We start from the raw sequence: 24,865 nt of genomic DNA, 5'->3' as shown, positions 1-24,865 counted from the left end.
ACCCAGCAAAGTGTATCAATGAAATCTAGATACTGAATAGCGTCAGGAATTTCAAATATTGAAACTTCTTAATTCATTTGCAGTCTCAAAACTGTTTTCGCTATGCGATGGCTTTACAAGGCAACAAGGAGCAAAATTCATTACCGAGAGATTTATATCAGATACGAATCAGTCTCAGAAAAGTTGAACGAAATTACGAAATGAAACCTGAAAATTTCCATGCCAGTGATGAACTAATCGTAAGCAAAAAGCGGAAGCTATTTTCGGTGCGTTCGATTTTAAAGCCATGTATATCTTAATTCTTAACATATTTTATTGAACATTTATAGATCCTTAGAAGTTTAAGGGTACATGTTTTAATCTTACTTGAGCAACTGCAAACCCTTGTATCAAATTGCATATCTAATTATATGTCTCCCAATTGTTTTTCCAAAATATAGCCAGTTTCATTCAAACAAAAAAAATCTCAGTTGGACTTCGTGGAGTCCACCAATAAAACAAGTGCTAATTAGGGTACCTACAACAGATGTTTCATAATTTCTTCTTGGACAATTTGAACGTTAAGCGGCAATGCGAACGGCGGCTAGTCAAGGTCAATCGTTTATCGATCGATCAATTATTGTGAGAAATATTTCAAGATCGAATGCAGAAGAGACAAAACACAGCTTTTTGACCTCTTCAATGTCCCCGGGCCATAAATAACTACACTGAATAGTTTTCATGACTTGACGATTTTTCTAGAATCTCTGTGTTTTACACATAACTCCCGCTCACATGCAAAGCCAGCTTGATAGCATTCTGGGAGCGGAGGATGCTGAGGTGTTGCGGAGTGCATTCGATTCAACCAAGGTGAGAAAAACATAGTTTTTTAACCCAAGTTTCTGAACGATAAACTTTGTAGGTGAAATGACAGGTATGCTTTTTTCGACTACGACTGAAACACCTGCCGACCTTTCCCGAGAAACAATCTCCACTGCGAGCGCCTTTCCTGAATAATTTTCGGTTTGTGATTGATGGAGAACTCGAGAAAATATTTCTCGTTGCTCTGTAAATGATCTAAGATTTTAGCCTTGGGCGCAAAGCCTTTCTTTTTTTTAGGCTTATCTAAAGTATAGTTTGTTTAAGACTTAACGTAAGCGTTGCTGGAATTAATAGAGACCAGTTCGGGGACACTTTGATAATATGAAGAAACCCCGCTGGAGAACTCTTTGTTCAGTTGACATTGCTTTTTTAAAGCGGACTTTTAAAATTACCTTATAGTTTACAGAGGAGCTCCATATGACTTCAGTTTCATTTAAAATACTAGCAGAGTGTCCTTGCGATCTTAAACACGCAAAAATTCAGTGAATAGAGCATTTATTTCTGTATAGAAATGTTTGCTGTATTAGGACAGTTACTTGTCACGGATTGCTGAAGTGCGCTTGTCACGAAACTATTGCGTGACCGTGTGTCTATAAGAAGCATTCTTCCTAGGGTAAATATAACTTTTTGCTGCAAGGCAGCATTTGTTTTCTTACCGAATTAGATAAGGAGATTTCATTTCTTCCAAAAGCTCACTTTGAGAAGGGATGGCTAATTGCCTTAGGTAACTGAGATTTGTAATTGAAACTTTGTTTGAAAACAAATCAGCTGCCCTCTCCCGAGGTCTGACGTCCGATCAAAGTACCCCCTACTAAGTCAACATCATTAAACTGCATCCAAAGGACAGAAATAGAAAACGAATAGAAAATTCTCAATGGAACCTGCTATGTTTTACTGAAGTATTCAGAATGCTCGAACGATAGTAATAACAAAAACTTTGCCCCAGGAATCTATTAAAACAAATTTAAGTTCTCCTCTGAGTAAAGTGGTTTAGTGGGTCTAGGGATAACAATTTTACTTAGCTAAGTAAATTTAAGCTTTCTGCACTGATATATCTCTTACAACTCTAGCCCTGAGAATTTGTGGATAGATAAGGAAAATCTCCTATTTGATGTCCTTCTTTTGATAACTCAAGGAGAAAGATACTTTTGGTCAGGTGTGGGAGTGAGACATGGTTTACTGCCTTTGTCAGTTAGCTGAGGTGTAAGTGTATAGAAAGGCCAGGTGTTGTACCTTTTTTATCCTAATCAAGTAGAATTGCAGCCACCTTAAAATCGGGCAAATGAATCGAAGAGAAAAGAGATAGCCAAACCAAACTGATAAGGTAAAGCTGAACTTTACGAAGTCAATCCTTCTCAGCCTCGAGTGAGACGAGAATGGTGCTACCGTCTGATACTTCTGTTGACACCCTCCCAATCTTTAGCTCACATCAAACAATGCAATTAAATGCATACCGGGCTCAAATATAATGGATCTGAATGAGCAATGACTTTTTCTTTGGCAGGATGATAATTCAAAATAGAGGGATCTGTGTAACGCTCTCGTTCAATCATGCCAAAAATTGATGATATTTCCTGTTTACAGAAAATTTACGTCATCGATATGAAACAGTAATCTTTACATTAGTCTGCTGCCCACATTTCAAGGCAACGGCTGAAAAAATATTCATCAATCTTGTGGTGCATTTAACATGAAGGATAATCCACTCAGTAAGGTGGAGATTATGGCTTATGGAAGATTAGAATCCACTTAGGGAGCTTAAGATTATAAACCAAGAATCGAAATGTGATATGTCACCTTTAAAGTACACCGTTCTTTTGTCTCTAGTGATTATCAAGAATGTCACATGCTGTTTTTATACCGGATTCTCTTTATTCATTTTTCTTTTTTAAACCAGTTGTTCTCCAACTTGGCTTAAGTTTTATCATTTACTAACTTGATGCAGAGCGAAATCACTTTAAAAAATTTAGGAGGAGAACACCATCCAGGCCAATTAAGGCGCTGGACTGTGCACTCAGGTAAGATGAATTTTTTTTCGTCACAGCACACCTTCGGCTGAGTGAACCAGATTAAGTGAGAAATTAAAATTAAAAAAAATTATCATATTTACGTAGTACCGAGGTTTAGTTGCGACATTTTGAAACATTGTTATAGACATTCTTAGGATACATGGCAAACTTTGTTATTTGAACATGACCCTTCGTTGTCTTCTTTCAGTTTATAGCCAGTTTGCTCTCCAATTCTCCCTTAACAAGAAAGCAGCACTGAGATATTAACTTTTACAGGAATTAACAGCTTACCGCCATAACGGATTTGATTCGTGACGAATTCTCAACAAAAATGCCTTTAAAGAACACGCCGTTTATTTGCCTTCAACACAGCTTTTCTTTACCTGATTAAGTGCGTGCAGACCAACGTGCCTGTCTGTGGTTTCTCTGCAGCTCTCGCTCATCCTATCCTTCCGAAACTAACGTGCTTTCTATAGATAATTCTGTTTGATGTGGCAGATGTGACGAAGTGAGTGTCTCCCCACATATTTCCTCCGGTGTTCCTCTACGTAAAAACAATGTCTTTGAGATTTGATAACAGCTAACCACGCAGTTCAACGTCTTATTTGATTGTCCACGGTTGGTCCTTGCCATATTCTGCATTTTCTAAGTTGTTCATTTACAACTACTTTATCTGTTCAGAACAGCGCTTGAAATAGAACTTACCTGATACTCAAGTGGTTTGTTTTACTGTTAACCGTTATCAAAAATACGTAAACCTTAGTGAAAAAACTTAAGCTTGTGTAATCTTAATTTTCTGTCTGAGTTTTCTTGTGAATGTTGCGCGCGACATTAACAATCATTGCAGTGGTCTGTTGTAAAAATTCAACCAGTTTGGCCAAGAGATTTCCACTCAAGTTGTTTCAGAACAAGTTTCAATGCTTCATTCATGTTTCAATATTGCACAATTGAGTTTTATTTTCAGAAGACGCCCACGCCTGTCGCTCAGTGCTGTGTGTACTCGAACATGACCTTTTTAGTTGACGAGTTTAAGAATTTTATGAATTTCAACTATTTGGGTAGTTTTTTTCCGGCCCTATCAAAAATATCACCGCCATCTACTAATAATACTGTTTCACACGTAATCCGTGTTGAGCGCTCCTAAATGTCTGGTAATAGCTTATTTTGTCAAACAGACAAAAAAATGTATCTTGACTTCTGAATATTGTTTTCAATTAATCAAGTTGATAATGTACTTCAGTTGGCTTGCACATCAGTCTGGCGTCTAATCAATAAACACGAACTAAATAAGGGAACTCTTGTTTACTTTTGCGGCGAAGATAAAAATTAGCCGTGACTTGAGAGGAAATGAGGGCAGTTAGAAGTGTGTTTTTGTTTTGAAATAGAGCTTAAGATTAGGAATTTTAAGAAGGATCTACGTAAAAAAGGTCACGTCATGTAATCGGGGTACAAGTATCAACTCCTCCTTCAACTGTCGATGAAAGTACAAGTATTTCATATCTAGCACACGTACGGTGCACACGGCAACTACTATTCGAAGCGCTTCTGCGTTCCATGTTTAACAAAGCAATTCATCTCAAAGGACTTCAGTGTAGTGGAACAGATTTACAGGGGACAATATAAGGTATTTCAATATACAACTGTTTCGATGTAATATTATTTATCCTTGCGGCTTTTGCATTGAAAGCCACTCCATTAGTTACGTCGTGGAATTTTGATGCAGTAACGGAGGTTTGTTGTTTAAATGAAAGCTTTGCATACTTTTCTTTTTTAATTATCCAACGTTATCCTTTGTTTGTTCTTTAAGTTTTTACATCACCAAGCTTTGAACTCTATCACTTCTCTTAAAACTAAATGAGCACCTATTGAGTCACGGCCTTCTTAAGAAGTTCTCTATGGGTTAGTACCTTATTCCATCTCACTCATTTGAATTATGTTAGATATGAGTTAACAGAATACCAGACAGTCTTTAATTTTTTGCCAAAATGTAACGCAGGTTTGGTTGCACTTTCGTAGCCGTGTTCAAAGATCGCGTGTTCCTACGATAAATGTGACTTCCTGTATTTGTCTACACCACCTAATTGGCGTAATATTCGATTCTATTTTTATTTCAATGTTATTAAACCGATCAACAACCAACCGCTGTAACATTGAATTCTTAAGATATCCACTCTAATTCTAAGATATTTCTCACCCCATCGATGACAATCTGCAATTAGCCTGAGTTTATTGAGGCCAAGAGGGAGAAGATAGCAAAAACATCTTGCATTTTGTTAAGTTTTCTTTTTTTTTTTTTGACTCATGAAACCGCGATATTTCCTCCCAACAAATCGTCCTGTTTCAATCTTCATCAAGATTTTTTTTTTTGCAAGGTGCTTTGTCCGGCAGATTATGTAAATGTATGATAAGCCTAATGGCAGTGAACAAGTAGGTCTGTTGAGTTGAGTTTTTTTCATCTTGTTCTTCTTCTTTTGTTAGACCGGTGTACATGTTGAAAAGTCTCTTATCTGTAATTGACAACAACCTCATTAGTGACAACTGCTGTTTTTATTGCCTCCTATTATCTACGCTAATGTTCGCGAGTGCTCGTTTCTGATATCTGATTTATTTGCCCACATTCATACCGCGTTTTTAGTTTCCAGTTTTGAAACTGCTTAGCTGAACGTAAACATGCAACTTCCTTCGAACGAAACCACGCAGATGACACGGTGTCAGCCAGATTTCAAAGGGTTTCCTACGTCAAACTAAGTTCGACACGAAATAATGCAGAGTTCTTCCCACCAGTAAATCTCGAAGCAGAGACTGGAGGTCGAATTAAGGCGAAAATCACACGAACTTAGAAAGGATTAGTTTTCTAATCCTATGTTTACTCACACTAAAGTTTAAATTATGTTTCTTTGTTTGGCATATATGATGTCTCGCTCATTTAAGCTTCTTTTTAGCTCCAAACGACAGTGCAATTGTCATGTTATTCAGATTTTCAATTTCATGTCATGTTTTGGTAGGAAAACGAATTAACCAGAGTACTTCAAGCAGTGATCGAAATGAGAAATCTTGTTATCATTTAGATACTGCTTAACAGACGAGAAGGAAGAAAGTAATTTACTTGGAATTCTTGCCTTTAAGTAAAACCAAATTCTCTGAAATCACGAGCCAACCGAGATTTATATGATCATCAGTTCGCAAAATTGGCTTTGAGAGATTTTGGAGAGAAATCCCGAGATAAGTAATGATGTCAGTTCTTGTAGTTAAATACACCTTACAGAATACAAATCGTAATAAATTTCAAATATGTCATTTAGGCCTATGATGATGTTGATTAGGTCAGGAAAGCATCCATAGGCTTGGGATAACCAATATACACGGGATAACTAAAGGTGGAGGACCTGTTGGGAATAAGTGGTTTTTTTGTTTACAAAGAATTCCATAATTTACTCGCCTATAGCGCTTATAAAATTTTATTCGTAAGAATGTTATAAGAATTTGAAAAAAAAAAAAAAAAAAAAAAACGTAGCTGCGCATTCCTCTTAAGGAATTTCCAGTTTTACTGTTAGATGTTGTAGATTTCCGTACATTTAACCAAACTGTCGGCCTCTTTATCAGCTAGTTCAGTGCATCATTGTATATCATGTCTCGATAAAATGGAAGCTTTACGACAGACAGCGGAAATCCGCTACGCTTTGGTCATAGCTGCTTCAAACAGACCAACCACATTGTTTCGTTTTTATGTTGGATATTTTTTTCTTGACTCTCTTAAAATTCACAGACAGCGCTTTGAGAGGATAGTTTAAAAAAGGTTGAGTCTTTGTTTATTATATGAGTTCCGATTGTAATGGTGCCCAAAGTCCCAGCTCTTCAGAATTTTATGCCGGTGATATGTAAACCATTTCAAAAGCATCCACTTTTCGGACAAGTGCTCGAATCAAATTTAAGAATTGTATCAATTTTAAGTGGTTCTTCCCTAACAGCTGTGATTATTTTCAATAAGTAGGCGTACCATGAGATAAACAAAGAAACTTTTAGCTAGTGTAAATAATAACACTCAAAAAATATCACTCAGAACCACATATTGTTTTACTATTATCACCAAACACAAGATGTGTTTAATCCCGCCCGAGAAGAAAAATTGGCGCAAGGGAGCAAAAAGCTAGAATTTTTTATTCCTTGTTATTTTGTTTATCTCTTTATTATGTTTATCTCGTTATGCAGCTTTGTACTTACCTACCAAGCTGATTAAAACTTATCCTATCCTGAACATAACTTGGTTCCTCACATGTAGTAATGGCAATAACACGATTTCGAGTGCAATTTGGTTTTAATAAGCGCGAGTAAATTTTTTAAATACAACATAATTGCATGAGCCTGTATTAATAATTACATGAAAAATGCATTACAGAAAGTCAAGACAGGAGAAATTTTGACAGTGCATGCATACTATTTGTAGTTGCAATCGTGTTGCATGAGAATGCACTCGTTTTCAGCCATCCAGAAGTGTGTTAATTTTTCCACGAATATTATTACCATCGTAAGCTTCCGTAATTGTACAACGTTTTGCATCAAATTCTTACAAAATTTACTACAAAATGTGGTTATGGTCGATTACCAGAGCGCCATTATTTAAGCGGATTTACGTAGGCCAAATAATTGACACGAAATGTCCCTTAGCTGTAAAAAGTATACCAAGTATCTATGCAATACAATTAGTTTCCGTCTTTATTTTAGTTACCGTTGTCGCTGTCGATCTAATTCTTGACTAATTATTCTTATTTATGGTGTAATTGATGTTGCATGGCTCAAAGGAACCAAATGTATTGTAGTTCGGCAAACATGACAACAATAACAACAACGACAACAAATACAAAGCCGCTATTCAGGAGATGAAGCTTTCTAGCGCTGCGATAAAAATACTAGCAATGAGGTGCAGCACTATTGCGTTAGAAATAGTCACTTATCGGTTAATCTTACATACAAGTCTTGATTGTGCGCAACCTTAAGAGAAATTAAAGAACATTTGCAATTTTTTTAATTCCAACGGGTACCGATTCAAAACTTTTCTTAAATTCAAAAGATTTACAAGTTAACCAAAGGCCTGTTTTCTTAAACCTATTTAAAAAATAGTTTATTAAGTTAATAGTTTATTATTAGAATTATGAAATTTCGGGCTAACATAGTTTTTTCCGCCGCAAAATGAATCATTTAAGAAATTTACATTTAAGATTCTTTGCTTAAGGTTTTCACCAAGACGTGGGGAGGAAAAACCTACGAGAAAGTGTTTGAAGGATCACTCTTAGTTGACAAATTGACAGAAAAATCACCAAAAAGGTTTCCAACTCGAGAAAAAGCGACAGAGCTTCTTCAGAGCGTCCTCAAAGAAGGAATCATTAAAAGCATTGGCAGATCTCGACTTTACGAGGACGGTTCACAGTTATTTTATTGGAGTGAAACTTCACAGACGCCGAGCAACATGGCGACTACTGCTAATTTAAGAACACAGGTATGAGTTACAATTGTAGTTTATAGACATCGTTTATTTATTAAAATTTTCTTCCATTTTCATTTCAGTATCAGTGACAATTGAGAAATAAAGAGATGAATTTTGATTGAAGATCTTTCTTTCTTTTTGCTTACATTTAAAACTTGATGTGTTTTCTATTTCCGTGTTTTTATCTTCTCTCTTGCTTAATTCAGAACTAGAGAGTTTGGTCAGAATTACAAAAGTTTTTTTTTTTTTTAAGAAGGATCGAGCTTCGGTAATTTTCGGTGGACTTCAAAGCGTCCGCCAAACGCTGAAAGGGGATTCTTGGGATAAACCGCTTTTGCTGATGACATCAATTGGATTCTCACCGAAAATACATTGTTTAAACCAAGAAGGACTCCAGAAACACTTGGAATGTTTTCAAGTGTACAATGCCTTGAGTATAGCTGAGTTCAGTCGTATTAATAGGATGTCACAATGTTTAAGTAGAGGAGCATGTGATACTGTCATAGAAACGCATGGCGGGAATAGAATCATCATTTACCAAAAATTCAGCTTAACTGTTGACAGTTTAATTTGAAGAAGTAAGAGTTTTTTCCCGAAAGAAAAGTTCACCAAACGAGCAACCATTTCTTCTCCACAGCGCCTCACCAAAACGCCCCAAGATGAAGCGAAGCCCGCATGGGTAACACCTAATTTGAAAAAAACGGGAAATCGACCAGGAACGTTGCCGTCCAGACGAATGGAAATCAACACAGCTTCACGCGTGGCGAAAAATGCAACTTCTGAAGGGGCAAATGAGGAGAAGAAGGTGAATGCCACAAAATCGCTCTCCAGAGGATTAGCTGCCCTCCTTGAAAGGGATCAAGCGTTTAGCTCCCAAAATGTTGAGGATGATAGGTGGGAAGACGAGAAAGAAAAGAAAGCAGACAACAGTGAAAATGCTAATTCAGGAAACGGTGAAAAAAACAACAGCAATGATCAACATAAACTAGAAAATTTCAAACTGCAAACCAAACATTCTTCCCTTCCGCGCACCATTTACAAGGCTCCACAAGTTCAACAGGTTCAAACTGGTTTGGTAACCATGCATAGGGCTCCGCAAGTTCAAAAAATTCAAACCGGTTCTGTGAATGATGACATAAAATCCACTGAGCACCAAAATGGTGGGATTATCCCCATCAAAAGAGCCGTCCAAGAAGAAAAAGCTCAAGAAGTGAAAGCCGCCACACAGATGTTCGTGGCTAAAGCTCCAATAATTGTTCAGGGAAGGAAGAATGCACACATGTCCCCTCAAGAGACAACAACTGATGACAAAACTAAGACTGAGAACGTTGATGTAACTACCCCATCCATAAAGACATCGCCTTTTATAACTCCAAAAGGTGCTGGAGAAACTGCTACCTCAAGGGTCCGAAAAATCTCGCCCATCAAAATGGTAAATGGCTTCCATGATGAGGAAAAAATTGAGAGTCTTCCAACCAAGCAGTTGCCTTCTACAGGAACTGATTCTCAAGCACCAAAAGAAAAAGAAACTGTTGACTTTCTGAGGAAAGAAATTGAGCGAATCAAAGCTGAGCACCAACTGGAGATATCAAAATACCAAGAGAAAATAAACGAAATGAAGCAAGACTTTGAACAAGCGAAAGACATGACGCCTTCTGAGGGTACAATGGAAAGCGAGGCTTCCTCTGACCTATCCAGGTCCAGTTCAATGTCCAGTATATCCGCCCCCGCCCCACCACCACCACCACCTCCACCCCCAGCCCCTGGGTCTGCAAGTCCTCCCCCACCACCTCCCCCTGTTCCTGGCGCTTTTCCACCCCCTCCACCTCCTCCAATAGGACCTGGAGGCCGTAGGCTAGCAGGGGGGGTCAAGCCGAAGAAAGCTGTCGTCAAACCTGACGTGGAAATGAAACCTCTGTTTTGGACAAGGATTTTGATATCAGGTTGGTTTTTAAGAGTGTCGTGATATTACCACAGTTCTGCAATAAAGAAATAAACAATTGATCGGCAAACAGGTTTTTATTTCCATTTAAATTTGCGAGTTTGAGCAAGTCTTGTACAACTTGGAGGATGAGAAAAAAACTGCAATTCGCAAGACCCTATAAAAGTTACTTATTACCAAGATCAGACCAAATCAACTTGTTATGATGCCAACCACGACCTCCTTGTTCATGTTTTGCTTTTTCTTTTCTTCTAGATGAACAAGACGCTGGTGACGTGAACAACAATAAATCCAAGAAAAATATTTGGAAACATGTAAAAGAGATGGACTTCAATAGAAAAGAATTCCAAAAGTAGGTGATTTAGAAACGTCTCTGAATCCAAACTTTTAATCAGTGGCAAGGATAAAAATACGAGTACAATTAACAACGGTTTATCAGGTATAATCCTATGGAAAATGCTAATCTTTTTTTATCTTGTAGGTTATTTGGGCGTAAAGTCAGCAAGATATCCAAAGGTGATCCACGACGGATCTCTCTCAAAGACGACAGCCATTTTGCACACTCTAAAGGACAGCAAGTAAGTGGTTCCCAACTCACTTCAACAACGTTAACTTAATCAATTCTGCAAATATCTTTATTTAAATCAGGTCAAAGTAGCCGACCATTTATTACAAGCACATCCCCAAATCGGAAAGAAAAAATGCGTTCGCTATCATTAGAACGAGGATATTCCATTTTTATGCCAAAACATTCAAGCAACGCGCTAGTCACGTCTAAAATGACCACGAGATACGCAAAGTCTGAAATAACCTGAGTGAGGCTCTTTCTGTGAAAAGGCCAATTTGTCCGATGGAGTCTCTTAGTTTGATTGTCTTTTGGTTGTAACGTGTATGTTTAGTTACACGTGTCTTATCTAAGATTTTTGTGCCTAGGCCGCCAAGCTACTTGATAATGGCCGATCACAGACGATTGGTATCATCATGAGCAGCCTGAGCTGTCAGTTGGAGGACATTAAAGAAGCAGTGTACAAAATGGACACCTCTGTCATCGACATGGATGGGTAAGGCTAATATTCCACGCTTTTTCTGTTGTTTCAAATCTTTACATTCAAAATAAACACTAAACTCGCACTCTTCGTAACTAATTATAATAATAATAATGACTTTATTACTGTGTCAATTACATCTAGCAGTGAGGAATCCCCAACGCTAATAGGGGACACCTAAATAGAACTATCTAAAATGAATAAAAAATCGAAAAAGAAACAGATAATAAATAACATAATTCTGAATGAAATTTACAAATGATATACAGAAAAATCCGTTAAGAAAAATAAAAATTATGTATTGCAAAGATTGCAGCCTCTACATCCATCTGAGGTGTTTCTGAAATCAAGCCTGCGTATCTGGGTCTTGAACTGCTTGAGACTGGTGGCCGATCTTACTTTATGTGATAACTTGCTCTAGAGTCTTAGGCCTAGATATCGAATTGAATTTTTTCCGCATCTCTCTGCCGTAAACTGTAAGTGTGGCTTTGGTGAAAAACATGTTACAAATAGTCCAGGAGCACAAATTATGTTTAACCTTATACATTAAAATACACATGCCTTGTAGTCTCCTGTTATACAATGTTGGTAACCTGGCTTTCTCTAATGATAATCTCCACTCTAACACTTCACCCCTGGCTGCCACACCAGCCATTAAATCACACCCCATGCCTAGCGTCTCAGTTTTAGACTCAAGGTGACAATTTTTTGAACCGAGGCGTTTCATAACGTGAACTTTTACATTGACGGTGTTGTACTCTGATATACTTATCCTTTTTTTCTGTTCACAGACTAAAAGCGTTGTATGACATTCGCCCCAAGGCTGAAGAAATCGAGCTGATCACAAAATATCAGCAAGAGAATCCAAACAGTAAGCTTTTCTTCAGCGATACATTTTGACAATGTTTTCCATTTTGACGAAAAAGCAATTTCTTAACTTGAACCGATAACTGTCTCTAAGGTAGCATTTGTATTTCAGAGATTAAATTGCCTTTTTCATATGCGTTTTTTTGTTTTTTGTTTTAGTTCCCCTCGACAAACCAGAAGAATTCTTGTCTCAAATACATAAGATGGACCACTTTGCAGAGCGCCTCGAATGCTGGTTGTACAGGAATAAATTTACAGAGACCTTAACTGCCATTGGTGAGCTTATTTCTTGAAAGATTTGATCTTTATGAAGGGCGTATAAAAACATGTATGTACTGACAATATATGCATTTCCCTTTTATTAGATAGAAGATTATCTGCAATTTGCGAGGCCAGCAGTTCACTACGTACAAAGTAAGTCCCGCCCTCAGAATACGTTACATTGTTTTAACACCGGCGGCAAATGAACGAGTGAGCCAGTAACGGGTTATATTCTGTTAGCCTTAAAACGGTAATTTTATGTGCAAGTCACCTTCATGACATTTCTCATTTTTCCCAACTTTTTTTTCCTTCTAACGACGCACCTTGTCATTGGTTTCAGTGAAGACATCTCATTCGTTCTGTCCTTAATCCTGACTCTGGGAAACTTCATGAATGGCGGAACGAACAGAGGACAGGCAGATGGATTCCAATTGAGTGTGCTGAACAAAATCAAAGATGTCAAAACACAGGTGAAAGGACATGAGTTGTGACAAATAGTTGTATTGAAAATAATGTCTTTTTTTCACCTAATCATGTCCTAACTAAATACCAATTCAATCAAGAAATTATAACAGACAGAACCGAAGTATGAGTTCTAAGACGTGTGAGAATTTCAATAAATGCAATTGAGAAAGTTTCACCCATTATATCTTCACTCCTTTACGACTTAAGGATTCCCCAAAACATTTTTCAATGTTAAGATTGCACGAAGATCATCTCAACGTTTTGATTCCTCTGCCTCACATCCTAAGACGTCAAACCAGCTCACAAAATGCTTAATGGCAATTTTATACGGGGATGACTGACTGTATTCGGTTTTTTTTTAGGACAATGGAACAAATCTTATGAAATACATCGCTCAACTTTACTGCGACAAGAAACACGGCGGCGAGACAGGGGATTATACTCTACCAGACCCCTACGCCATCCTCGCTGCTGCTCAGGTAAATTGGGTCGTTGTTGATGATGGAAGCAGCTGATTTGTAAATTTGCAAGCGTTTTAACCCAGTTTCTGCGCCAAGATACATGCTTTTCGATTGTATTCTACTCTTCAGGTCTTCACACACTTTTCCCCCGTCCATTTTATCTCCTGGTTTAAGAAAAGACACCGCTGTAAAAGTTGAATACTATGCACTCTAAAAAAGTATAATATATGGACCTGACTCTTCAATTTCCTGGTTTGTTTGAGATCGAGGTCCAAACTAGAACTTTGCAGACTAGGAAATTCAAAGTACGAACTAACTCAGTGATGGAAAGTTTCTTTATCTCTAAAAATTTCTCTTTCGCTTCCTCAGGTTTCGTTTAAGGATATCAAATCAGGTAACACATTGTTCTTTCAGTAGCTTTCATTTAAAACTACAGAAAATCCAGGCGAGTTCTTATCATTTCTTTTCGCTTTTTCTTAGAACTTGCAGAAGCTAAGATATCTCTAGCAACCTGTAAAGCCAAAGTAAGTAACTCATACTAAATTTATCTTAAGTTCGTAGCTATTAATTCGTAAATGAATTTGTTGTGTCGAACATTGCATCACTATTATAAACTTGAAATCAAAGCTGTACGCAAAAGTAATTAAAGCTACAAAATTAACTGGGAGGATCGTCCCCGGTACTTTCCAGGAATTGTTTGACTGGTGCCAGATTGCAAGCGTTTCTACATACGGCTTTTTTCTTTAGTCTTTTATGATGCCTATCCCTATGATTGCATCTGACTCTCTTATGCAACTTCTTAACACGAATTCCTTAACTCTTTACATCCTGACATCAGTATGCAAGTTCTCCGTACTGCTCTCTATATACATTTCCCATGGTACTGAAAAGGACAATTTGTTTCACAATCGAGAGCTTCATGAGTTTGCGATCATTTCTACTATTCCCATGACCTTAGCATCTGACCCAGTGGGTAAATACAGTTGGGAAAAACTAGATGCTGATCACCCTGAATTAAGAGGTTCGTCCATTTGGTTATTTTCTTCCATTTTTTCAATCCATAACCTTTAAATTACAGTGATATTATCACGGATAGACGAACTTAGGATTTACTCCAAAACCTTATGACGGTTTCTAAGGAGATTTTTTTGTTTGCAGTCTGAGATGGTACTTGGAGGTGGCAATAATGTGCACCGCGAGCCGTTTGAAAGTTTTGTCAAAGAATATCTTCACACCGGTAAGAATAGAAACTAAAATAGATTTAACGACGTCAGTAAAATGTCTTTTTTTAGAACCGGTCATTATTGATCGCCTGAAGGGGGGTCGGAAGATTTTGGTTGTGTCAGGGTAAATTTACCCGATCTTCTCACAGGGTTCTATAATTTTCTTAATTATTTTCCTAATTCCCCTTCCCCCCCTTCCTAATTGGCAGTTAATTTTCTATAGCCTCCATCTATACCCATCTATACTCTGTTGGCAATGACTGATCCCCTTCCCGTCTCCCCTGAAAACCATGTCATTCCCCAAAGATCCTCTGACCTCCCCCCCCCCCCCCCCCAGGCAATAATGATGAGATCATATCAGTCATACGTATCTGACTGATAACTCTAAGTTGGTGGTAACGCTGACGAAAACTTCTTTTTACCTGATGTCAGGTTTCAATGAAATCTCACTCATTTGGATAAGTCAGGCATTTATGACTAAAATCTCTAATCTAACAACCAGGCGAAAAAGAACTTGAACGTATACAAAACAAGCTTCAAGCCACCTTGGAAGATTTCAAGGAAGTTGTTGATTATTTTGAGTACACCGGAGAAGGAGAAGAGGTAAATCTGCCTTTTGTTTTAATTGTTTTCTACGTTGTTGTTATTATTTACCTCCATCGTGATTCGTGAGTCATACCTCAAAATATTCACTCGATGAGAAGGGCAAACACAAAAGAGGCAACAATGATATGAAGCAAACAGAGGATGGCAAAAGATTAAGAAAAATTAGACAGCTTTTGAATGACAAACTTGTTGAAATGTGGGCTAAGTTTTTCAAGACGAACAAACCATGACATACCTCTTTAATGTGTCTTAATAGTGTTTTTGCTTCATTTTTTTTTGTTTTTCAGGTTACTCCGCCTCTATTTTTCGGTATCTGGGGGAACTTCTTGGAGATTTTCAAGAATTTTTGGAAGGTAAGTAATGTCGCGCATTATAATTGGACGAGACTCTCACGGAGGTCAGTTACCAGTCTCCCACTGAACGTTGGGAGTTATTTTTAATCCTGACATCTAAAAATGTATGTTAAAGAATACGAAACCTAAAATCCATAAAATCATATTTCCCATAATGTGCGCTTCTTTGGTGAAGTTTGTCACACTTCAGTGTGCCTGTAATTTCTCATTTCCGTGTGGTAATACTAATGAGCTTTGATATCACTAAAAGAAGGTCGCACGTCCAGTCATCTTTCCTTTTCACAGTGTGTTTTGGAGTAGTTTGTTTTCCTTCTGTCCTTGTGATTTTTTGGGACATAATGTTTAAAGCAATAAAGATAACCAGACAGCTAACATTAAACGTAAAATGTGCAAGAAGCTAGCTCTTCTCTGATATGGTACAATCTTCATTGGATTTTTTAACATTTTGATTATTTTCTTCGTACTCTTTTTTGCTGTTACAATATTCCAGTAATGTTTCCGAGGTGTCTCTGAGCTGCTCACCTGTTTTAACAGTTCAAAACCTGTGACAGTTACTAACTCACCCAACTGCATTTGGTTTTAATGCTAATGGCTAATATTGGGCAATTGCTTTCGAAATATTATTGCGCTAACATTGCTTCTCTCTTCAGCCTGATACGGGAGAGTCCGTAGAAGCTAATGAAAAACCAGTACAGATGACTAAGGTAGCTCAAATTAACACTTGAATACGACTTAACTTTAAAAACTGTTATAAAAATTTTAACAAAAAGTTACTGCATAAAGTCCGCTGACAACAAACGGTAATCGAATAATTGTAAACCTAAATTAAAACTGAAATGCAATTTCTTTTGCGCGATGCTGCTTGATCTTTTGGCATATACTTTAAAACGATATGAATTTATCAATACAAAGGCCAATTGTCTTCCAGAACATCGCTTTAAAGTCTTACGAACTTTGTTTTGATTAAGATTCAAAGACTAAATCTACATCAAAAAATTAAATGGTACTTGACTGGAAACTTGAGATCCGAGCTTTTAACAACCAAATGAACTAAATAACACAACTACGATCAACTTTGAGTCAACGTGTTTGGTTTTTTTTGTTTGTTTTTTTTTTAAAGGCTGAGCAGATCAATCTTTCGAAAAGGTCCTTCTGTAATGCAGAACATCTTAAACAGGTAAGTTGTGACTACTTACGGGTAAGAATTAAGGGGAAAGACACTTCCTATAAAAATGATGTTTGGAACAGTGCTATTAAAAAAAAAATGATATCGTACCCAGATCCTACCATATGAACCGCTTAGCCTTGGAAGGTCTGGGTACGGGACTAGATAACTACATTTACTTTCATATTGTCCAGAGACACCCCTCCTTCAGACAGCACAATAAAAGAAAAAACACTGGTTTTGATTTAAGCTTTCTTTTAGTCTTTGTGGTACTCATTACTGTTCTCACCAGAGCCTTAACATTTATTTTTCAGATTAGAGCAACGGCATCCAAGTTCAAGAAACGTCGCACCAGCGACTCGAAAGATCCTAAGCGCAAAATATCAACTCCATAAGAAATTATCTCCAACCAGCGCACTTTTATACACTGCAGACGTAGATAATTGATATACAGATAAAGACGAAGTATTTATCGGCAGATTTCAGATGAACATTATCCGAGATGCATAAAGCCTCTGTTTTAAATCGAGGCTAAGCGCAAAGCTTTACTATACCTTTTATCACGCTTTCGTAACAAACGGGGGGTCAAATAACCCTTGGCCGCAACCCCCCCCCCCTTCAAGCCACACCCTTACGTCAGGTAAGGTTTCAAGTACACATTACTGTAAATTTTATCAGGAGAAACACTCAGTTGATTATCAAATGGCAGTTTCTTATATGTAAATAATATTCATGCATACCATACATATACCATGATAGTGAGGTTGTATAATCTTTCGAACATTAGTTCAATCACCCTGACAGCACGAGACCTCCGTGTTAGTTTTTTGGAAGCTTCGTAAGACCAATTTTCTTCTTAGTGTCGAAACTATTCTGTGATTGCACTGGTTTTGCTCATGTTTTTTAGACTTCATAACTGGACTAGAAAAATCAAAGATTCAAAACTGAAAACCAATAGTGACCTGGTCATTTGCGTTTTCCTGCGTTTTAGGCCGTTAGAAACTTTTCCTTTAATTTTTCAAAAGCTGGCTAAGAAAAGAATTCTGCGTATCCCAGCTCTGCAACTTTAGCTAAGCGGAGGCTTATGTAAATACATGAATGAGTTTCGCATTTTTATATTAATTTATTGATAGTGTTGTAGAAACAACATAAAAAAGACTCAATACTTAAAGGTAGAATAGCATATTTAAAATCTTCATGAGCAAAATCATTCATTTAGCCATTTTCTAAGTTAAAGCGAAATTCAGCATCTTAATCGATTGAGGGACCTGAAAACAGGCCTAGGTTTTGTCTTTGCTCAGTACAAGTTTCAAAATAGCTACAGCTCATACTTACAAGAGAAACGGTTATACATGAGATGAATGAGCGTTAAATCGTTTGTCTCACGATTGAAGGGTCAGGCTAATCAATCATGTATTGATCGTGACGTTTCGACTGCTGTGCTGCTTGTCTTCGTCAATCGACGAGGTCGAAAGTTCACGTGTCGCTAATTGTAAACCTTGGTCTATTGTTATTGGTATGTGATGGTGCGCTGTCACTGAGACGAACGATTAAACGTTCATTTACCTATAAAACCCCCAACGAACGACAAAATTTTGTGTAACAGTAAAACATAAGTTATTGCGTGGAGTGTTTTAATGCAGAAATTATAGCAACTTACAGAGCTGAAGACGTTCTTTGTCCATTGTTTGTAGCAAATGTTTTGAAACTTCTCTCTTCAATCGACGACCGAACTCACAATTTACCATTCTGTCTTACACTGTTGCTTTAAGCGGTGCCTTTCTATCTCTTCCGTTTTCTCTCAAAGAGCCCTTCCCACCCAGGGCCGAGCTGTTCTAACACGATCAGTACAACTTTTCCATGGCTTGTATCCATGTTTGACCCGTGTTCATGGCTTGACAAGCAGTCATGACCACAGGTTATATTTTGTGTCATTGAGTCCTTCGTTATACTGAGATAAAACCCTACCAAACGTTAACCCCAAAATACTCCTTATAAAAAAATCAAGCCAAGCCAGTTTAGCTTTGCTTTTGTTTTGAACAACCGACCATGGGGTAAGAATGACCGCTAGTAATTTCCCTGGAGCCCTGATGAAGTTCTGGGGGGTGGGGGGAGGGCTTAGTATTAAACTAATATTCCACCCAGTGGGAGTAGGGATTCTCCTTGCTCCAAGTTGCTTCATGCTGTAATCGGAATCACCTCCAACAGTATAACTTATGACATCATCTTTTACAAGTATTGCACTAAAATAAAACACTTTTGTCAACCAGATGAAATCTTGAAAAAGTTTCATGACTGAAAATGGAACTTTTCAAATCTAATTATTTCGGTCGGAAATTCAGTGGAAAGTGATTTTTAAAAAGCATTTCACATCTTACACTTTGGAAAAAACACCCCCTCCCTCCTACAAGCCACTATTCCCTCTTTCCACAATTCATGCTTAGCCTCAATTCTTCCATTTGGTTGAGGCTTGGCCCCCTGAGCCTGCGTTCCATCGGGCTAGCGGTTTAGTAATAAGACAGCCATGAGGCTATGTAACTAATGTGTGGTCACTTTACTGCGACCATCCATTTAAACATTCTGCTCGTAGTTGGTCGAACGAAAACAAACTTAATATTTTCCATTTTTCAGTCTTGTAAGCATCATGGTAAACCTCTCGAATAGATGTGATCTCAACAAAGATTCGACAAAGAATAATGATTTAGTGTTCCCCTTTGTATTTTAAGGATTTAATCACCCAGGAAATTCAAGGTATTTTAAAACATCAAAAGAGCACTCAAAACTTCCTTCAGCAACACGAAACACTGGCACTGAAAAGTTCTCGGGAGAGATACAAATAAAGACAAACCCATTCCATCAACAGTGTAGCTTCGTCACCGACGCATTTCACCTGAGTGTCACAGGTTGCATATCGTGAGTTTTGCATAGAATGCGTCGGTTTATTAGGCTAAATAGTTTGTATTGTGGTAGATAAATCGCAAATGGAGTCTTTTCATGAGTGTTATTTTTTCAAGGCAATCTTTTCAATACTACAGAAAATTTTTCCACTGCACTCTAAGACATCATCGCAAACGTGATGTTTTCGTGCAAAGAAAGTGAATCCCTTTAGAAGCAGAAACACCCCTTAGGCTATCAAGAGTGTTTATCAACGATGTAATTTCATTTCACTGTAATAGAAAATATCACCTGCAAATCTCTTTTCTCTCGATTTGACGCAATGACAGGGAGATAGCTCAATAGCTTAATATCGTTCCCATAACCCGGCAATACTTGGGGGCTTAAAGGGGAAGCAATTGCGTAAGATGTCGAAGATGTGTCGCGGCCCATTTTAAAGCGATGTTAGTTTTAAAGTCATTTTGAATGATACCATTGCATTTCCCTTTGCGTTAATTGTGGTGGAAATCAAAGACAGGATTCTATTCCTCGGAGGTAGCTTTCAAAGTTGACATACAAGCCAGCATACGGACTCTTTTCTGAGAAAGTTGAACGCTTTAGTACCTTCATCGCCGCATACAATTTCAAAGTTCGAGGAAACATATGGTCCACTTAATTGACAGCTATCATTTCGCAAGTTATCATTTTTTCTTGAGTTGCATTTACTTTTGGTGTTAGTTTTCGCTGACGTGCGTAAATTTCTAAGAGAAGTATGCCGCGTATTAGCATCAGTGATTCCTGCTCTGTTACGTGTGTTTATTTTTTCTCATAAATTACGGTAATGAGGTCTGAAATCTGATTGGTTTAGCGCGGTCCGGATTTTCCTGTCTCTGCCCACGGGAACAGTAACGCTTTTGTGAGTCGCCAAGTACATCCTTAGCTTTCCTTTGCTTCATTGCCATTTCTCTCTCTCTCTCTCTCTCTCTCTCTCTCTCTCTCTTTCTCTCTCTCTCTCTCTCAAATCACTTTGGTGGCCAGAAAAAAAATGCTTTCGCAAAAGGATTCGTGGTCGCAAAATTTGTCATTCAATGGGTTGAAACGCGACCTTAAAACCGTTTGTTATTGATATTGATAATCACAAATAGTAACTCAGAAAGTTAAAACGAGAGGTATTTGTTTACAATTGGATTAATCGATGGAACTTTCATTCATTTAATATCTGAATTCTCCCAAACAATTTGTTGGTTGTAAAGCGATGAGCGAAGTTTTGAGTTCTATTACGAAAACATTACTGGTAAATCTTTTCAAGTCCGAGGACTGAATTTGGACATTTGTACTGAGCGCAGACTTCGGGCACAGTTTTTCCTAATACAGACCTCCTGGCTGGTGACTTAATATATACATGTATCTATGTGTATATACATATATGTATTTGTGTTGGGTTTTCTAGAAATAGAAGAAGAAGTCCCGCAAAAAATGAATTACGCTCAACCCAAAGTATCTACTACTTCCTTGCACTGCTGAAACGCAGTTGCTCCGTTCAAAAAAAAAACTGAACAAAGAATAAGCTGAATCATAGTTTAAAAACCTTTCCAGACCAAATGCAAATAACAAGGGAGAGAGTGCAGCTGCCCATTCATTTGCTAAAAACCGCATCCTGTATTCAAAATTCTGAGGAAACAACTAAATAACTCCTCGTAACTGTATTGTTTCACCCCAAAGTAAACATTCATAAACTAGAGCGATGAACAAAGTTGCAAATCGAAAGTAAAAATAACAGTTTTTGAGACATGTTTTAAGAGGTTACTTTGGAAATAACGTAATATGCATTCTCGCCGTGAAGGAAATGACATAAATTGTACACACTTTTCGAAACGCGAAAACGACATAGAAAGCAGAACAACGCTTTGCTAATAGAGCTAAACTTGAGTGCATGTCCATTTCTCATGCCGTGATAAAATTTGCGTTAAAAAGAGAGAAACAGAAGCTAATGTCGGTAATGCCACACGCAGAATCAGTTACTGAATACTTTTTTTATCAACGATGGGGATAATCGCGAATCAAAACATGATTTCATCAGTGCTTGCTGCACGTAGACCATTTTTTTTTTAAGCGTTCGGTTGATGTTCCTGTTATCACACACTGACGAATTATTAAAAACGATCAAATTTTTTTATGTAAAGCTAATTGGTAGGCATGGCGATTGAAAATATTTTGTTCTGCCTGAGGTCATCTTCAAGAACATGACAACATGAGGGTGCATATCATATAATTTACATGTTTCCACTTTTGTTTCTGGGGCATTCGACTGAAATGAGAAACTTTAAACATTCACAATTGTAGGTATAAAAAGCGGCAAGTTTTTTTCATTTACATGCTCGTTTTTTCCCCTTTTTTCCTTTTCAATTTAAATCTTACCTAGGACAAAACACTACACGAAATATACACATGTATACGATGTTCAATTACCCGCCGTAAAACTACGAGACGTTTCGATTCTTTGGCTTTCCGAATTTGCGTTTTTCTTTTGTCTATCACGTTTCATTTCCCGTTATCAGCGCCGACTGATCGGCAACTTCTGTCCAAGCGATTAATGTCGGCTCGTTGACCGAATTACTCATGTCTACAACATCCTCGTGCAGTGCATGCCTCTCGCTAATACCACCTTGTTCAGGAAATGTTTGTCTTCTTTCAATGGCTTCTACAGTAACTGCAGCACCACTGTTTCCAGCGATGATGTTCTTGTCAAGATTTTCTGCGTTTTCAAAGCTCTCGCTAATAACACCTTGCTCGGAATTTGTCTTAGTTTTCTCGTTTGCTGCTACAGCAACCAAAACGTCATTATTTACCGCGACGATCGCCTTTTCGTGATTTTCCACACTGTCAAAACTTTCGTCAATGTTGCCTCGCTCATCAGATATACGACCTATTTCTATCAAAGCACCCGAAGTTCCAGGTTTCACAGCAATGCTCGGCTCTTTCGCCATATTTTCCATTGTTTCAATACCGTTCATCGCTTGGCTTTGTTCATCCAGTCCATCTGAGTTTTGTTTGTAACTGTAAACTTCAACAGTTACAGAATGTGCATTTGGAGATCCGGGAGAGTCTGTTTGTATCCGTGGGTTTGTATTGTCGCACATTTTATCGATGGATTCACTGCAGACCTCACTACCTTCGTCGTGTGGAGCGATTTCTCCAACCAATGTATTTTCCTCACTGAGCGGATCGCCTGCAATGCTCGTCGAACCAGCCGATTGCAAATCGCCACCTTCGCTTATCCGCTTATGCCGCGAGCGAAGATGAGGATGAAACATCAATGGATTTTGGAGTTGTTCTTGGGCGCCTCGAAAGCGTTCAATAGCGGTTTGAGGATTTCTTTCGTCGATATTGTAGACCTTCAACTCTCCTACGTCTTGTAAAAGACAGAGAGTGGATTCGGAAACCATGTATATCCTGGGTTGTAAACATATCGTTTCGTGCGTCGGTGACGAATTTATGATCACAGCGTGCGAAGGGCTGCAACCCATTTTTTTTTCCTCACGTTTTGAGACTTTCCACGACTTTTTCCTTCCTACAGACCCCACGACTGTTTAATTTCCATAAGCTGAAGTAGCTTTTAAAAAAGCCAGCTTTTCAGCGCGTTCTACCAATCAAGAGTCAAATTAAAACAATCTACTTTCCTTGTCCGCTGATCTATTCAAATAAGCATCCTGTGCCAATAGCCTTTAGCCAGCTGTCTTGATGAAAACATCGCTGTCATGAAATAAGTTTATTTCTGTTGTTTTTATTCTACAGTCCTACCTGCTGCAGACAGCTTTTGGACTAATATGCCTTGTTTTTCAGTTTCACGGACTGATTAGGAGGGTTGTAAAACAGCAGGAGGGCAGTGAAAAAAACGAACAGTTCGATGTTTTTCAAGGTAGAACATGACAAACAATGAAAGCAAAACTCAACCGTAATAAATTTCAAAATAATTGTGCTGTGTCCTCAACGACTTTGTGCAAAAAAAATAAAACGTGCTCTAAGGAGAGGAAACAATACTTCCATTAAATAAAAATGTTTTAAAATTGCAGTAAAAGAAAAATTGCTCTAGGTTACAATTTTAAACGTCAAAAAACCCTTTCGCTAAATTTAGTTTTCCTCATTAACATGAACATTTCTTGGTCGTAATATAAGTTAAATAAAACCTTTCAATCTTGTGCTGCCGAAAAAAATGAAAGCTAAAATTAAAGAGCAATAATTTCAGTGCGCTTGGAACAATGCCATCCCTTGCTGTCGCAACTCATAATAATAAAAAAAATTGTCACTTCTTTTTCTTAATTTCCAAAACCTTTCAAAGGCTTATCGATTGAAGTCGTTTCAATTTGCAGGTGCAAAAATTGTTTACAACGTACTATTTACATGTTACCTCCAGTTGAGGAAATATTAGGCATTAGACAGCCTTGTTCAAAAACATGCCTCATTTTACAAAAACAGAACATTGCTGTCGATTTCGAATAGTAAAAGGCATTTGGTTTTGTGTAAAATTCGACCCGGTTGAAAAACAATTCTCACCGATTCGTCACAATATTTCATCTCTTCAAAACGAATTACACTTCCACAAGCGTATTTTCTTACCGTTATAAATATATTCCTGCGGAAAAAATTCCGCTTAGTATAAGAACAAACTAGAACTATTCGAAATTTTTTGAAGATGACAAAATGTTTAAAAAGGCAAAAAATTATCGAGCAATAATTTGTGACGCATTGTGAAGCCGGAAATTTCAAATTGTCATGTCCAAAAATAATTAAAGTTTGACGAGACAATATCTTTTAGGATTTTAGTGAGGAACTCGATGAAAATTGATTGTCTACTTGAAAAAAATTAGAGAATTACTTTCACCATTTTGAACACCACGATATTGTAAAAGCTTTATCACAGTATTCTCGATTTCTAAAACGCTCATTTAAATTTATTATAGAATCAATATTCGAATGGGTTACTGAAGGGGCTGATCATGATCCGTACATTTTGCTAAATTATTCAAGCATCATTACAGTTGTTACTTATTTATTGTTAACGGCCTTTGCAATTAAGCTTCAAGGGATTCTGCTATTTTAGAACCTTGATGGTTCCATTTACTCCACATTTTAAATATTTCCTTAAACCAAAAATAGGGGAACTGGAAAATGTTATCGAGAATCTTGGTCTGCAACATTAGACTGTTTTTGATGAGTATAAAACAGAGGAAGGGGTAGGTGGTGTTTAAG

The 24,865-nt window shown here is 37.6% G+C and overlaps 2 protein-coding genes across 5 annotated transcripts; one reads left to right on the top strand and one right to left on the bottom strand.

The window, feature by feature from the left end:
• The first annotated feature begins 774 nt into the window (after positions 1-774).
• On the top strand, positions 775-18,410 carry LOC131794331 (formin-1). 4 transcript variants are annotated; one of them, XM_059111848.2, is made up of 18 exons: positions 775-849; positions 8,101-8,364; positions 8,990-10,295; positions 10,550-10,646; positions 10,776-10,872; positions 11,228-11,355; positions 12,132-12,211; positions 12,367-12,483; positions 12,573-12,621; positions 12,809-12,938; positions 13,296-13,412; positions 13,764-13,788; positions 13,875-13,918; positions 14,553-14,631; positions 15,120-15,220; positions 15,511-15,576; positions 16,697-16,753; positions 17,056-18,410. In XM_059111848.2, exons 1-18 carry the CDS (start codon positions 775-777, stop codon positions 17,134-17,136), a joined length of 2,913 nt encoding a protein of 970 aa, XP_058967831.2. In that variant the 3' UTR covers positions 17,137-18,410. The 4 variants fall into 4 exon arrangements, with proteins under 4 accessions (XP_058967831.2, XP_058967832.2, XP_066020446.1 ...); XM_059111849.2 differs by lacking the exon at positions 775-849 and adding an exon at positions 4,362-4,494; XM_059111851.2 differs by lacking the exon at positions 775-849 and adding an exon at positions 4,660-4,769.
• Positions 18,411-20,604: 2,194 nt separating this feature from the next.
• LOC131794290 (uncharacterized) lies at positions 20,605-23,418 on the bottom strand. Its single transcript, XM_059111798.2, has one exon. The coding sequence runs from the start codon at positions 23,140-23,142 to the stop codon at positions 22,150-22,152; it is 993 nt and encodes a 330-aa protein (XP_058967781.1). The 5' UTR covers positions 23,143-23,418; the 3' UTR covers positions 20,605-22,149.
• Between the last annotated feature and the right edge of the window lie 1,447 nt (positions 23,419-24,865).

Source organism: Pocillopora verrucosa, chromosome 3 (assembly GCF_036669915.1).
Source record: "Pocillopora verrucosa isolate sample1 chromosome 3, ASM3666991v2, whole genome shotgun sequence".
In the NCBI taxonomy this organism is placed as follows: Eukaryota; Metazoa; Cnidaria; class Anthozoa; order Scleractinia; family Pocilloporidae; genus Pocillopora; species Pocillopora verrucosa.
Note: the sequence above shows the minus strand (reverse complement) of the source record. Positions and strands in the feature narration are given on the sequence as shown.

What these genes read in the sequence shown, in the direction of transcription:
- LOC131794331 (XM_059111848.2), top strand. Translation starts at nt 775, where the DNA reads ATGCAAAGCCAGCTTGATAGCATTCTGGGAGCGGAGGATGCTGAGGTG. An exon ending in GTGCATTCGATTCAACCAAG is followed by an intron (nt 850 to 8,100) that starts GTGAGAAAAACA and finishes TCTTTGCTTAAG; the next exon opens with GTTTTCACCAAGACGTGGGG. An exon ending in GTTTAAGGATATCAAATCAG is followed by an intron (nt 13,789 to 13,874) that starts GTAACACATTGT and finishes GCTTTTTCTTAG; the next exon opens with AACTTGCAGAAGCTAAGATA.
- LOC131794290 (XM_059111798.2), bottom strand. Translation starts at nt 23,142, where the DNA reads ATGGGTTGCAGCCCTTCGCACGCTGTGATCATAAATTCGTCACCGACG.